Below are 17,102 nucleotides of genomic sequence, written 5' to 3' on the forward strand. Positions count from 1 at the left end.
TGTAATTACCTGAGTAATCCGTTATTGTTCTGTCGCTGAACCTTTTATAGTCTTCTGAGCAACTCAACATTTGATATTATGTAACATTTTTGACAGGCATAGGTTAATGTTTTTTTCTCTGATAAAATCCGTGGTCTAGTAATGTTATTCCACATAATTAAGTCCAAGTGTTTTGCATGGAATTTGTAACTAAAGCTTACAAGATTAATTCACTTAATAGGGAGAAAGAGGTTCTGTCAGAAGTTGGCGAATGGTACCAGATCCCAACTGTGAGTGTGACACCATAGACAAGCCACTGAAAAGAACAAAAACATTGATCTATTCACAAATAAAGAGAGCAAAGCAGACATCTTAACAGATGATTGTTCTGTGTCCAAAAATCCTCAGGAGAGAAAGCTAAGAGCCCCCGTGCTGTTCTTTTCATCTTTCCTTGTCCATCCTGAGAATCTGTGTGGCTAAAGGACAGCCAGAAAACAGTGTGCCAAATTAAAACCCTCTTTGATGAAAGTGAAATTGTTACCCACTGGTTGGATGATGGGAATTCTTTTTAGTGATGGGAATGCTGAATCATTTTTACAGATTTTTGTACATTTTCTCACAATTTGAAATGTCCACTTCCCTAAGGCTTTCTAGTCCCTGGGGAGAAACTGTTTTTCACAGTACTGTTGTCATTGCAACTCTAATGTTAATCTGGAGAGGGTGTAGTCAGCCATCTGCTACCTTCATTATATGTGGTTTCACTATCCAGCAGTGTTTTTCACTGACAGGTTCACACTACAGAGTTGTACAGTGAACTGATTGTTAGGTTTTGAACAGAATCAGTTTGTCTTGATGGCAACAGCTATGTAAATATCTGGTACAACCTTGCATTACCTAAAATATACATTGCATTCATAGCACATAGGTGCTTAGGTATACTTAATGTACTAATACCTATATAGGAGAGGCATAATGGTCTCTGGGTTGCGAGTCAGGCAGCAGGCTAAGAAAGGTGAGTGCCCTGGCAAATGTTCAATGGTTACAAAGCCTGTCTTTTGGAAAGTGAAGGATAGGGAAGGTGGAGTGCAAGTGTGACAGGAAGATCAAGTGCAGCATCTCCAGTGATGTGAATGTAAATACCAGACCAACTGGTGTTCTGATTTACCATTTATGCCAGCGGTCACCAATGATCAGAAGTAGGGCTAAAACGATTCATCGATTAAATTGATTAATTCAATTACTAAAATGCATTGACGCAAATTCTTTGCATTGAGGCATTGTTTAATCCATATAACTATATAGCACACTGTTTTGCTGCACGGATATTTATTGCTGTCGCACATCGCGCTTACCTGTGTGAACATGACTGGGACAGATTATGATGGCGCTGTTTGCTACGTGGAGGAAGAGAGAGAAAATAGCGAGGGACAAAGAAGAAACTGTCCAAAGTATGGGATTATTTCAAGATAAAAGCAAACAACAACTCTGTAATGTTACAGTCCGTCCGCCGTAAAACGAAACTTATGTGGTCTACCCCACCACAACAGCACGATGGTGTAATGTTACAGAGAAGGGTCCAGCTGTAGCCTGCAGACAAACGTGACGGAAGTTGAACTTCCATATATGGTTCGTCCCAGAAGCTACTGCGCACAAAACGTGATGACGTTTATGTCGGCTGCTCGGCCCACGCATAGGGCTGTTAAAAAAGAGGTCTCAAGTGTCAACGTAGTAATCAGTGTACGCCATTGTATGCATTAATATTTACTATACTATAATTCTATATTATTATTATTATTATTATTATTATTATAGTATATTAATACTATAATTCCTGTAAATATTTATTTATAATAGCCTAATGATAATAATAAGGCAATGTTTCAATTCATACCACTGTTGTTGTTGTATATTTTATTTGTTCCAAAGTGATTTTAAGTTTCACGAACCAAGAATATTCTGTAACGTTACATCACCAGCCAGATGTATCTTGAGTTAGGTTAAAACTTTACAACATTACTGAGAATTTAAGGGTAGAATAACAGCGGTACGAACATTAACAGTATCGTTCAGCTGTTGCTGGACACATCTGCTATGTTGGCTGCAGTGGTCTGTGTGACTGGTAGTGTTGTGTCTTTCAGTAAACGTATCGTTCATTTGACCTAATCTTGTATGTGACTCAGGAGGAACGGGTTGTCTCAGTGAGTAATTCGTTCATTTTCACGTATGCGTGAATAGTCTTGGACTCTTACGTTCACTCGTAGCAGCTGCCTGGGCTCCATCAGCACAGGAAACAGACTTGATTAGTTCACGACTCTCAACTGTGGTTCTCTGGGTTTGAGTCGTTCATTTGTCACCTGACAGCTGGCTACAGGGCTGTGGTAAGCAGGCAGCACAGGAAACAGAATTGATTAGTTCAGGACTCATAACTGTGGGTCTCTGGGTTTGAGCCGTTTATTTTTCACGTGACATCTCGGCTATTGTGGAGCAGGAACTAATTGTTCACCGCTCACATGGGTCCTCGTCTGTCTTCACTCAGCAGGCTGACTTACTGCCAGCACCGGGGAATGAGAGTCTGTTGTCAGGTAACAGTCACTGGACTGACATATATCTAATATCTATTTTGATAATTTTGTGACATTTAATGAAGCATAACGTTATTACAGCGAAGTTTGTTGTGCCAAGTTATAGTTTTAACACAGCCGCACCGTAACTTTAGTCCTGCTAGTGTTACACACTAACAGCTGATGAGAGTTGTTCTGGGTCCACTTCAGAGCCCTGACAGAGTTATACCGGGAGCTGAATTACCACAGAGGTCGTCTCCTCTCCAAAACAAACGGACCGGCTCATTAAAACACAGCCACATCGCAGCGTTAGCGTTAGCCCTGTGGTTTGTTTACAGCTAACAGCTAACAGCTGATCCGGGTCCACCAGAGAACACAACTTAACTTTTACTTTTTATTTATCGAGAGCTGTGCTGTTGTTTCACCGCTCCTCACTGGTGAACAACCCACAGTGTTTGAGATTATTAAATTTTAATAAGAGTGTGTTTTATTCATCTAGTGTGTCAAGCTTATTACTTCAATATATTCCCTGTAAATCTGATGTTAATATATAGATTTTACTCGTGGATAGGCGTTAGGCTGCTGTATGAATGAGCACTTTAGAGATATAGTGATAGTAATTATAATTATATATATATGGCTGGTCTGGTAGTATACTCAGGAAAGATTGTGAAAATGGACGGATTTAGCCGGAGTAGTGGCTTAATCGAATATTGACAACATATTTCTGTGGTTTTTACATGGTTTGAATTTGGTTGTGGCTTTATAGAACCATGATAGAGAAAGATCAAGAGCTGAATTTGTGCATTATACTTTGTCAATTACAGCAAGCAAGGCAGCCTTCTGTGTTTGAGAACTGCACCGTTTATTTTTAAATCGCTCACTAGAGGGCTGCAGCGCTGCAATAACCAGCCTAGTTAAAATGAACGAAATGACACAAAAAAAGATTTGTTAATTTTAATGAACGTGATTTGGTGACTCGAGTCTTTCAAAATAGTGACTTTTTCCATCACTAGTGACTGGGCCTGGGGGAGATAACCGGAGCTAGCAAGCTAACTCTTACTCTAACCATCACAGGGTGTGTGCCTAAAGTTATTGATTGTATGCATGTCGACCGGTTAACCCTACAGCGGCACGCTAGCAGATAGGGTTAACCTCCATTGTGTTGCTGTGCAGCCTCCGGTAATGTTACTGCAGCTATATAATATTGACACTAGTCGGCACCATGGTCAGCACTTGCAGAGCTTCTCAACTCTGAAAACGTTTGAACACATTTTCGATTCGCTGTCAATTTTCGTAAAACTGCCGATATTCGAAATCTACACAGTTGATTTCTCGCCTAAAAACTCAGAAGTGTATTTAAAGTTCTGTTGGCCTCTAAAGAATAAAACGCTTTACATTATGATTTTATCAAAAACAAAGTATAATTTAGAGGAAAACAAATTAAATAAATATCTTGTAAAGCTTAGAAAGGTCATATGATTGAAAAGCTTTTTTGTTTATATACTCAGATATTGAGTGAACATAGTGCTTAATGTTAGCAGCAAGCTCCAGAAAGCTCAGTTTCTTTTTTAAGAATTTTGACTTGTGCAAATAAAATTTTGTTAAAATAATAAGCAAATTTACCACATAATACTCTGAACATAAATTTTTGTCATGTTGCTTTGCATTAGGATCTATACTGTACGTGTGCCGAGATTAAGGTCATCACGTTTTGTGCGCGGTGTCTTCTGGGACATACCATATTTGGAAGTTCAACTTCCGTCAGGTCTGCGGGCTGCCGCTGGATACACTTGTAATGTTAATGTCCGTCCACTGTAAAACGAACCTTGTGTCGCGTTACAGCAACAGCATCTGATCAGAAAGCACCCGGTGTTCTGCCAGCGGACCACAGACAAGGTAACAGTAACAGCAACTTTATCAATTAACTGAAATCATGATTGATTGTTGAGTTGAAGGCTAGCCAAAGTAAGCCGCAGTCCTCAGCTGTAAATACACATGCATTTGTGGTTCTCCTGGATGGGCTGTGAGTTTGGGTTGTAACGTCACAGTCATGAGTTAACTGGGTGTCGGCGAGCTGCACCTTAGTATAACTTGTATAGCACTCGGGTGATGTAGGTGTGTATTGGTAAAGCAGTTGTCTGGTTGTTGGTCTGTTGATGTTGTTGATCTGATGTTTGCTGTATGACACACTATGAATTTCTATATAGCTGGCAGGTCATGACCTCTTGGTGGCATGTCTGTTGAACATGCATGCGCTTGTGTGTATAACAAACATACAAAAAGACAAACAACTCCATCAGGATTGCCTCAGTGACCATTTAAAGTACACCAGCTAGGGAAATAATAATACGGTTATCACTGCGTATCAACCTGTTTTATCTATTTTGACAGAAAGTTACAGGACTGAGAACTCACTGAAACTCAGAGTCAGGCAGAATGCACCAATTGTCTTGTTTGCTATGGTGCGGTGGTGTGGGTCCACTTATATGGCTGTGGCTGTTTTTATAAGTCTCTTACTTTAGAAAGAAAAGCTGAAAAAAAGATGGTTCTTCATTTCCATCATCCATCATGATCATTTTTTTTGTTGAAAGAAAAAAAACATTGCTACTAAAAGGTGTCCTCTGGCCACCAAGTGAACTGAACTGAAGTCCCCAGTGTGAGTTAAGTCACAGTTATATAACAGAACATAATTGGTCAGTTACTGCTCTGTTGTTTGCAGATGTTACCCACAGTCTTCTTTTTCCATGAGTTCTTGACCTCCAAACCACCAATGCAAAGATCAGATTAAGACGGAAAGAACCAAACAGAGAACAACCAACAAACTTGTTAACAAATTATTGCAATTGCCTTCCTCAGAAAAGATTAGTAATTCCCCCCGCTCCCTTTCAGATATGTGCGGTGTGCTTGGAGGAGTTCAAACAGAAAGATGAGCTGGGGATTTGTCCGTGCAAACATGCCTTTCATAGAAAGTAAGTAAACGTTTTTGTTGACACACACACACGCAGTCATGGACACACAGATCAATACAGATTTCCTTACAAAGTATACATTTTCACCAATACAATGTAAAGAACATTTACAGAGAGATCCACAATTTTTAAGAGACTAAAGGGAAGTGATTGTAAAGTCATTGCATGGATGGAATGCATATTTGTGACAAAAAGTTTGTAGTTATATATTTTTGTACATAAAACTCAAGTCAAGTGTCTATGACATGAGGAACTACACAGGACATGATGGATCGCTTGAGCCAACTTTATCCCACACCTCCCCCCACGCCCTGGCCATTTCAACTGAGTTGTTTATATCACCAAGACACCTCCCGTGACCTAGTTTTTTGCCCTCCAATTGCAGCAGTCACTGAATCCACTGTATAAACACTCCGTTCAGTGTGTGTGTGCAAGTAAAGACATGCTGTTTTACAGAGAAAACAGACATTCCAAGCTGATGGTTACCAAAAGCATTCAGCAGTGAAGAGCATGCAATCTTCTCATACCCACAAACAGGGAAATTAAAGGTCAATAAACTGACAAAAAAAAAAAAGGAAGAAACGTTAAATACATGGATAATGTATGATGTTTGCCTGTACATTTAATTCACTTTTGGAAGCCACTACTCAAGTTGGCTGTCTTGTGTTTAATTACGTTTTTTGCATTACAGTTAGTCTATAAACATCATAAAATAATGAAAAACACCCATGAAATTATCCCAGAGGCACAAGGTGATGTCTTCAAAGTTCTTTTTTTCTGGTCAACAGTCCAAAACCCAAAGATATTCAGTTAATGATATAAAACAGACTAAAGCAGCAAATCCTCACATTGTCAAAGCTGGAACCAAACCTGGGCCCTGCTTCAGAAAGCGTGATTAGTGAAAATTCTGAGTAACTCCAGCAACTGATGCTGTGAACCTAACCTCCTCCCGAGGAGGTTAGGTTCACAGGATAAGTTGGAAAACCGTCAGTTTCTCTCTAACTCCTCCCCTCCCACGGAGCCTGAGGCGGCTGTCTGACACACCGTTTCATTTCCTCATTCATTCTGTTGACATCAAAGCACATATCTGAACGCATTTACATCTTTAAAAACTTTAAAATCCCGGTTAAATAGGCTATTAGTTTTTTACCCAAACATGATCTTGAACATGACCGCTTTATGATCAATCTGTCATCGATGTATGGACAGATCTTCGCACATCGTGGATTTAACCTCAGCACAGAATAAAATCTATGTCCGTCTTTAGGTATAACGCTGCGACTCTGTGGACAGTTGCACTGAAAACACTTACTGTGAGCTACATTACTGCAGTAATCACTGTTTAATATGTAACCTATAAAACTGATCAATGAACAGTAATCTTTCATATTGTAGGCTAGTCGCACTGATTGGAACATTCCTATTGTCGTTATCAACTGGAGATAATATGACTGTTTCTGAGTGAGGATGACTGTGGTGCAGCTGAAACAAACAGGCCTAAATAAGGTTTAAAAGTGACTTGTTCATTATTAGCTGCTGATAGTCTGAATGGGTTTTGACAGTATTAATAAAATATGAAATGAAGAAATGAAGATTTTATTAATGTAAAATAGACATCTAAAACTTTAACCTATATACACGTTTTCCACTGCAAAAAATAATAAGCTAACCTGCTGGGTGTGTAATTGACAGGTTGTTTCAGCTCTACGTTAAAGTTGCTCCTAGATCAGTGAACTGTTGGGTGCAGCTATAATATGGAGTATTAGAGAATTTAATAAAACTGCACAGCCTCTGCTTCTTTGTCAGTGATTGATGGTGCTGGCACCACAAGCTGGAGAACAATCTCACAGTGATGATGATGTGTTACATAACCTAATTTTTTGACCTTGTGCTCTTAATTAGTGCGGTTGTAGAATGTGATTGTCACACTTTTTTAAAAAAGAAAAACATGTATGAGTTGAGCATATTTAGCTGTGATACCGGTATGTGCATGACCACCACATACTGACCCTGAATAGCTGCCTACTCCTAACTAGGGCTGAACACTTAATCGAAATCGCAATATTAGCCTACTGCAATTTTCAAATCGCTGGGGGGTGCAATATTTGTTAATGGCAAAATATGTGTCAAAATATTATTTAAAATTAAATATTGTCGTGCTGCAGAGATGTCCTGGCCTACACATCATATGCTAGAGAATAAAAAAATTTGTTTTGGTATAGACCCTAATCACACCATAATCATATAAATATGTTTTTCAAAGAAAATTAGAATAATTATGTAAAAATTATTATTCCCACCAATAATTATTGAAATTAGATATTTTTTCAGAATTGTTCAGTCCTACCCCTAACTCCATGATTAAGTACTCCTCTGGGCAAGTTGCGCCATTGAAGTGCCCCTGAGTTTTATGTCTCTTCCACCCCTTCACTAATCTCTGTTGTCCTTTCCTTACCCATATGCCCACTGATCTTTCTTTCTTTCAGGTGCCTCATCAAGTGGTTGGAGGTGAGGAAAGTGTGCCCGCTGTGCAACATGCCCGTCCTGCAGCTCGCCCAGCAGGCTAGCAGCATGGATCCCCCTGTGCCAATACAGCAGCCTCTGCCTGGGATTGAGAACCTGGTGTAGCGGACTCATAGCCTCGCTTACAGTACACTACAGAAACACACAGTCACACATCCCATCACTCATACTCTCACCTGTACAGGTACACTTTGGTATGAGTCTGTGGACAGACCGGAGAAACTGGAGTTACTGCGCAGATACACACAAAAAAACTGTGAATCTGCACGTCTCCTATCCTTGCATTAGTTCACAAAAGGATTTCCTGATATCAGTTCTGACTGATGATCAACTGTTCTCATGTTTTTCTTTTTGCGGACGATGAAGAAGAGTTAATGTAGAAGAAGTTTCCTTCTTGGCCAAGACATGGTCGATAACTTTTTCACAACCAAAGCACTTTTCTGGGTACACCAGCTAAAGACCAGGAGGAGAAAAAAACACAAAAGCCAAGAACTACAACACACTAAAATATAATTTGTTTTTTTTTAACGAGCACTTTACAAGAATTCAAACCTTAATTGCTTGTGATCGTAGTAGCAAGGTCATGTTTTATATTTTAACATTAACTATTATTTCTATGTACAGTACCAGGCCACATGTTTTTTTTTTTTTTTTAATTAGTAAATTTTGATTTTTAGACAAAAGGAAATATCTCAAAGGGACAACAGCACCTATGTTGGTAGATGTCAGGAAACTTGGACAATGCTTTGTGTTCTAATTGCACACACACACACACACACACATAAGAAATTAAGCTCAAAGCAACCTCGAGACTCCATGTCTAACTAAATGTGAAAGGTTTGAATGTGTTAAAACGCTGGATTTTTCACACTAAGCCTATAGAATTTGTTCCCACATCACCTGTTTGTCATTCATTACAATATGACTGTTGTTATTATCTTTTTTTATATACAATTCAATACAGGAAGCTGATGAAGTGAACAAATTATATATTCATTAAAGGAATTTATCGGGTAACATCCTTTATATACACAAGTGCTGTTAGGCATGCATGGGTATATATACTGTCACCCCCGGCATTACTCGCGTTTTTTCCTTTATCAGAAAAAATTCAGGGCCTCTCCAACAGAAAATTTTAGTGTCAAAGTAACTACTGTGACTATCTAAACCAGTATTAGTGTGTATAACCTGGTGCTTTATCTATAGAGCAGTTTTTTCAGAACAAACACCAGTAATGAGGCAATATTATACAAAAATCTATAAAATGTTCCAGTGTTACTTTGCTCTGCTGCTGCTGCTGCTGCTGCTGCATCATTTCATTTTGTTGAAGCTGAGCTGTGTGAATGTTCCAGTGGCTTGCTTCACAAAACAAAACAGCAAATGTTGAAGAGCCATGTTGATATATCTTACTGGTATCACATATCCTGCTAGAAATGGTTGATTATTCAATGTGGGAAGAGACCAGGATGAAGCAGGCTTTTGCCTTCTGTCCTGTTCAGCTCCTACTTAAAATGTGCTGCAAACGCAGTTGCAGTTAGTTTTGCTTCTACCCCGATAGATAATCTGTATTTATTTTTTTATATTTATTATAATTCCTTGGTACAGCTGCATAGAGTGAATGAGTTAGCGGATTTGACACCTGCATCAGAATTACTGCCCTCAGCATATCATCAGCATATCTTTTGGTCAAGATACACACTGCTTTGTAAAACACACATGCACACACAGGGAGGGGACTCGAACTGCCAGCGAGCCAGTTGTCAGCAGGTTGTAATGAAGCAGCATTTTCATTCACACACACACACACACATACATATACAGGGTAGTTGTGCTTTTTGGCTGCAGTATTCTGGTGCTTTCGCCTCTCTCCCTCTTTCTGTACGGTACAGGGTGCTTTTTGTTTTGTGCCACACATACAGTAACTCTGAGCCCTGCTGGCTTTTGTGGACATTTTTTTTGTCCTCACCCCTCTTTTAGCTGCATTTGGTGAATGTGTTGTTGTGTAAATGTGCTGATCTAAAATGGTGGCAAAAAAGTTGCGCTTCAGAGTAATAACCTTAAGAAAAGTTGGAGATTGCCTTTTACATGTGATATGAATTGTCAAATGACAATTCATATTCTTCAGATATCTATTGTTAAAGGCACAATCCATGATCCCAGTGTCAACAAAGGAGTTGTACCACTGTTAAAAAAAACAACTATAAAATGGAACCTGTCAGGACTGACACAATTAAATCCAACATTAAAATCAGAAATGTGTTCTGCTGCTGTAAAAGACTTGTTTACATGTTCTTTAATGTTTACAAACATTACTGAAGGAAAAATAAACAACTCAACAGGCTTATTTTGTGAATTCCGATTGGGTTAGAAACATGTCAAATGTATATTCACAAATGTCTTTGTGAATATACTTAAAAATAGCAAAACAGAGTGTTGATTGTACCTTTAACAACACATTATTCCCAATTAGACTGTATTCTCTAACACCAAACACTGCACGGGGGTTGCACAGGTTCCCAACATGTGGGTGGTTTTATAAAACGACAATGCTTTTCACCACCTATGGCATGAAAGCATTGTTACTCCGACCTCTGTGGTTTGACTGTTTCATCCCTGTGGATTGTCTGCCCACACCCTGCAGTGATGACCTTTTGTGGTTGGGTCAGAGAAAGCAGAAAGGTGAAAATGTCAACTGTTAGATGAGAATATAAGCAGGATTTATCTCTCCTATGCGAAACACATTAGTTGGTTGTTCCTTACCCTTAACAAGATCCAGTCCTCTGGCATCAATGCACCACTATGCCACCACCGATGAGAAACTATTAACATGTTAATGCAACTCAAACTCAAAATCAACATATTGTCCACATTAGCCTTATTTGAACAAAAACTGCCACAATTACACACAACAAAACAGGGCTGTGTCAATTGCCAATATCACAAGGTCTTCATTCTACAGTATATTCATTTACAAACTATTTTAATTGCCTGGCCTGTTAGTGAAGAGCTTGTGGCTTTATGTCAAAGAAAATAAGCAACATAAGGGCCTTCTTGAGTATATTGTGTGGTGTACAGTATTTGTTACCTTTTTGCTTCTCAGTCTTTGTTTAGAGGACACTGTCCGTCACACCATTATCCCCAGAACTTTACTATGTAAACTATACATTGGCGAGTATTTCTCCTACAGTCCCTAAAAGACAACAGATTTTGTAGTGCAACGCTAATAACAAGTCTTAAAGCTTTGTTCCTGCTAATGGCATTTTCTTGGAATGTCAGGTTCACGAGAGATGGCAAAGAATATGAGGAGATTTAATATGAAAGCATGCTATTTTGCATGGTCAAGTTTCCACTGATTTCACCATTGTTAAATGTATGTAGACAGTAGTATCAGTAGAGGTATATTTATACAGAGGGTGCACCAAAAATGCTCCTTCATAGAAACACTTCCTGCCATTTGGCTATCTTAAGTGTTGTGTTTGATTGTAAACACTTTTAGCCTTTCCACCTGAACTTCCCCATTTCCTCCCTGTGTGCCGTCCTAATCCCACTGAAGTGCCAACTGTTATGAATCCAGTCCCAACCAAAAAAAAAGAGAGACAGAGAGATATGTGAGAGTCTTTCTCAGATTGTGGCCAAAAAAAGAATGGAAACTGAACTCATGAATATAGTAATTAATTGCTTGTCTGCACTGAAATCACTATTGACGTCAATGCTGCTTGTGAGTTATCTCCATTAATAGACAAGACACAATCAGATGAAATACGACAGTCAGGAGCACCGCTTTGCATCAAACATAGTAGAAGTAGAAAGTGTCTGAATTGGGGATGCACCGAAATTCTTGGCCTAAGCAGAAAATAATGAAAATAATTGCTGAATACCAGATACCGAACAAGTACATTCACAATGTTTCCATTTATTTTCCCTTATTATTATTATTATTTTTTTTACCATTGCATAAATTAAATAGTCAAAATGTGCTTTTTACTCAGTGTTTCCCACAGGATTTGGAGAGACTATGGCCCAAGAGGGTCTGGTAAAGTAAATTACATGTATCCATTTACGTTTAATGTACACGTGCAATATGTTTTATATTTTCTGTGAATATTATACAAATAATCTTATTTCCATACTGTATAGACACCTTATTTTTTAAAAACGGACGTTATCACGTGTGTATCCTCGTGCGAGTCCGATCCAATTTGATAAATAATGTTGTATGTGGTTCTCGTATCGCGCAACATTAATACTTCATAGCCTCTCTTCAGGTAGGACTCTCATACTGCAACACTTGTCTTTGTAAAGAGAGAAACTGACAGGGCAAAGTCGCTAACCTGCCGGTCACCGCGCGCTGGCCGGTGTCAGTGGATTTACCATAATGGCTGTAATACGTGTGCACTCTAAATGTAGGTGCGCCTAGCTTAATCTCCTCAGAAACAAGTGACAGAAAACACTCAAAGCGGGTCAGACCTTTTGTGGCCTTTTCTAAGAAGTCAGCCACAGATGAAGTGATTGTGCTAGGAGACAATTCAGCAGAACAGTGTCTGCAAATGGCGATTTTGGTGTCTTTCTCAGACACTTTATTCGGGCTTTTGACGTTTTCGGCAAACACTGAAACTGATTTTTTGTTTGCTATTTTCAGCGGATTAATTTCAGTGACTGAACATTCGGTGCATCCCTAGTCTGAACGATGGCATCAGAAAGCCATCAGATTGTCCTTTCAGTTCATGATGTTTGATGGCAGACAGTGTTCTGGCAGAATGTCAAAACTATAGTTTTATTAAAAAACACAAAAATATAATATGTAGTAGGCCTACACACACGTTCTCTATAGATGGTGATTTTAGGACGTTTAATCTATCACTGCCTCCCTGAAGTGAACTCTCTTGTTTGTATTGTGTGTTATTTATTCTTCTGTAGCTCTCATAGTGCCCTTTCAACTCACAAAAAACCCTCTTTGTCCAAACAAACCCTCCCAACTTTACCAGCATACCAGAGCACCCCCCCCCACACACACACACCCTTTTGTTAACACTGATTATGTTTGTGGACTCTCACAGACATTGTTTGTAAAACTAAGAATTCTGCAGCAGAATATTTTTGGAGACAATTGCTGTACAGTATTTGTAAGCTCTATTTTTGTATATTGCTCTTTGGGAGAAAATAATATGCATTTTTTTTCCTTTTCTTGTTTTTTGCTAATTTCATGTTTATTCATTTTAAGAAAATGTTGCATGTGACTGACTTGAACTGTAAATAAAATTTCCAAGTTTTGGAAAGATTTGAGTTTTTCCTTGCATACGCATTCAAAATGTCTTATGTAATGCTTAATGTATACAACATTTGAGGCAAAATCATATTTTTTTTAGATAGCCTACAAGTTACAGAAATTATTTGTTGTACAGATTCACTTATGGACTGAACACAAGTGTGCTCAGATGTTTTATGAATATCCTTTACCTAATTTAAAGAGTTTGGAAGTTGTGAAGTTAACCAGAAACATCTTTAAATATTATGTAATACCACCACCTTGTGGTTGGACAGTTTTGGTTCAAATGAGCTGCATTACCATGGGTACATGTGCGATACCAATTTAGTCCTATACGATCCAATACCAAGTAATACCCAGGCTGGAATTGCCGATACCATACTGATACCAATAATTTTACATATTTTATTTCTAGTTTAATGTAACCTCCCCCCTGCCATTTCTGTATTTATGAGGGCTTACCAATTCCAAATAATAGCTGCATAATGACAAGACATCAAAGTACTGTCTAATTCTTTAATTATAATAAAAAATCTCCTGCTCAGAACCACTGCTTTATAACATCATCATATTATTGTGATTTAATCTCAGATGTTTAGCGAAGTTTGCAGTGTTGCCAAATTAGAATCAGAATAAGCTTTATTGCCAGGTATGTGTACACATACGAGGAATTTGACTCTGGATTGTACATTGCTCACGATGTGCTTACTTATACAATAACACAATAATACAGTAATAAAATCAAACATAGGCTACAGTATAGAGAACACACATATACATACTATAAACAAAAACAGACAGACAGATTGAGGCAATAGTGCAATGAGCAGAGTGCAAAGGATGCAAGAGAAAAGTATTAATACCATTAATGTTATTATGTACACGTCGGAGGTGGATGTGATACACAGGTGCACATACACAAGCATACATGTACACAGTGTGATGAGTGCAAAGAATTCTGGGATAAATAAGTATTATGTGCAGGTGTTATGTGCTTGAGGTAGGTGGATTTAGTATACAGTATACAATATACAATATGAACAATATGAACAGCTCTGAAATGGAGAATGATGAATAAATAAATAAATGGTAAGTGGTAGCCAGTAAACAGGCTGTTCATCAGAGTGATGGCTTGTGAGAAGAAACTGCTCCTAAGTCTGTTAGTTTTGGCATACAGTGCTCTGTAGCACCAACCAGAGGGGAGAAGCTGGAACAGGTTGTGTCCAGGGTGAGATGGATCTGCAGTGATGTTTCCTGCCCGTTGCCTAACTCTGGAAAAGTATAAGTCTTGAGAGATCTTAAGATGATCTTTTCTGCAGTCCTTATTGTCTGTTGTAGTCTTCTCCTGTCCTTTTTAGTGGCAGATCCAAACCAGACAGTGATGGATGTTCAGAGAACAGACTGGCTGTGTAGAAGTCGATCAGCAGCTCCTTATGCAGGTTGAGCTTCCTCAGCTGGTGCAGGAAGTACATCCTCTGCTGGGCCTTCTTGATGATGGTGTCAGTGTTGAGCTCCCACTTTAGGTCCTGGGAAATAGTGGATCCCAGAAACCTGAAGGATTCCACAGCAGACACAGGGCTGTTGAGTATGGTGATGGGGGGCAGGGGGGAAAGCACACACCCCTGGGGGGCGCCGGTGCTAATAGTCCGGGTGCTGGATGTGATGTTCTCCAGTCTCACCTGCTGACTCCTGTCAGTCAGGAAGTCTGTGATCCACTGACAGGTGGAGGCTGGCACAGTGAGCTGGGTGAGTTTGGTGCTGAGGATGTCCAGGATGATGGTGTTGAACGCCGAGCTGAAGTCCACGAACAGGATCCTAGCATATGTCCCTGGAGAGTCGAGGTGTTGCAGGATGTAATGCAGTCCCAAGTTCACTGCATCATCCACTGACCTGTTAGCCCTGTAGGCAAACCACAGGGGGTCCAGCAAGCAAAGTTGTTCACTGTCTTTGCACACACATCACACACAGCGTTATTATTACCTTCACAGCTAAAATACAGCCAGACATGTCTGCTTGTACAGTCAGCCAAAGTCAGTCACGGGAAATGTAAAGGGCTGCAGAGGCTCACTTCAAAGAAGCTCTGTCACAGAGTTGTAGCGCAAGCATGACTTTGACAGGAGGAAGGAGAAGTAGTTCCAATCAACCGAGTAGCTATAAATAGACCATCCTGGTCTAATTACTTATGATAAAACACACACTTACTCCAAATTACTGTGTTTAGATATCGATCCTTTTATGAGTATCAGTCCTACAGCAGGAAATGTTGGTATGAGAAATATCAATACTTTAGTATCGATCCGCACATCACTGAATATCTGAATGATATATCAATACATGCATTTACCATCTATAGCATAACAAAATGGCCACAGACAGACTAACTTGTTGGAAATCTAGATGCTGGCGGGTAATGAGCACCACAGGCTGTATGCAGTAAACTGCAAGCTAATGTTAGTTAACTCGCTAACCCCTTTCTCAAACGGTAGTGCAGTAGTGCTCTCGCCTACAAAAGCCTAGTTGCTACCTATACTGTGGACAAATTGACTGCATTTAGAAGAAATTGTCACTGCTTAACAATGTCAAATTAATTTGCCCCAGACAGCACAACAGCAAACACTTCAGTGAGGGTAACGTGAGAAAGTCATCGTCAGGCTAAGCCAATCAGAGGCAGAGGACGGGTGCCTTTGCCCTAGTATGATTTGTAAATTTGCTTCGCTGCCGCCATTTTAGACAAAAAAAACGCCAATGGACAGTACAGCACAGCACCCACAGAGACTACACAGCCCAAAAAACACACACTGTTCAAAAAAATAAGGCAACACTTAATCATCACAGTAGCATCATGTCACTTAAACTTCAGGGACATCAGTCTGTACCATTAGGAAGCATAAGCGATTGTGAATCAATGACACTTGTTTTGGTGCAAATGAAAGTGACAACAGCTGTACTGCAGATGCAACAGCAAGACAACCCCCCAAAAAGGGAATGGTTTTTCAGGCGGTGGCCACAGACAATTGCTCTCTCCTTATCTTGTCTGATACTGATTGTTCTCTACCTTGATGCAGTACCTGCAGCACATTCAGGTTGCACAGGTTGTCCAGCTCCACCAGGAGGGCACATCCATACATGCAAAAAGGTTTGCTGTGTCTCCCAGCATAGTCTCAAGAGCATAGAGGAGATATCAAGAAACAGGCTTTTGAACGAGGAGAGCTGGATAGTGAATAGAAGGGCATCAACCCAGCAGAAGAACTGGTATCTGCTCCTTTGTGCAAGGAGGAACAGGAGGAGCACTGCCAAAGCCCCTCAAATTAACTGCGGTCTACTAATGTGCAACCAAAACTTTCAAATAATGGTTCAGTGTTCCAAATCGAAATACATAACATACAGTGGTGGAAAAAGTAGGCCCATAGATCATTTGCTTAAGTAAAAGTTCTGTTTTCAAAGCCTTAGGCTACATAATCACTAATTTGTGAGAGAAAGTAAGTAAGTCCCACCCTCTCTCAACCTAACCGGTCAAGGCAGTAAGCTGCTGACCATGTACCCCCCGCCACCAACCCAACTGGAAGAGGCAGTTGGCTGCCAACCCTGAGTTTGGTTTATGCGCCCCCTTTTGTCAACCCAACCGGTCACACATTTATTTGTGTTTTACAAGTTATGCATCCACCATAGTGATCTCTGTGGTCTATAGCTCATTTGCTATAGTTTATCAATGGGTTTTTGGTTCTGTCTTCCAAATACAGCCTACCAAATAGTTTATTTTGACAGACCAAACACTTTGCCCATGTCTATTATCTGATGTTT

General features: G+C 39.6%; 1 protein-coding gene across 2 annotated transcripts in view; it reads left to right on the forward strand.

Annotated features, from left to right (window-relative positions):
- Window positions 1-13,311, forward strand: part of rnf24 (ring finger protein 24) — a 40,237-nt gene extending 26,926 nt beyond the window's left edge. For both annotated transcript variants that reach the window (XM_046046658.1, XM_046046657.1), the window contains exons 5-6: window positions 5,433-5,512; window positions 7,999-13,311. In XM_046046658.1, coding sequence (XP_045902614.1) covers window positions 5,433-5,512; window positions 7,999-8,140 — 222 coding nt within the window. In that variant the 3' untranslated portion in view covers window positions 8,141-13,311. The remainder of the gene's footprint in view (window positions 1-5,432; window positions 5,513-7,998) is intronic.
- The last annotated feature ends 3,791 nt before the right edge of the window (window positions 13,312-17,102 follow it).

Source organism: Micropterus dolomieu, linkage group LG04, assembly GCF_021292245.1.
Source record: "Micropterus dolomieu isolate WLL.071019.BEF.003 ecotype Adirondacks linkage group LG04, ASM2129224v1, whole genome shotgun sequence".
Taxonomy (NCBI): Eukaryota; Metazoa; Chordata; class Actinopteri; order Centrarchiformes; family Centrarchidae; genus Micropterus; species Micropterus dolomieu.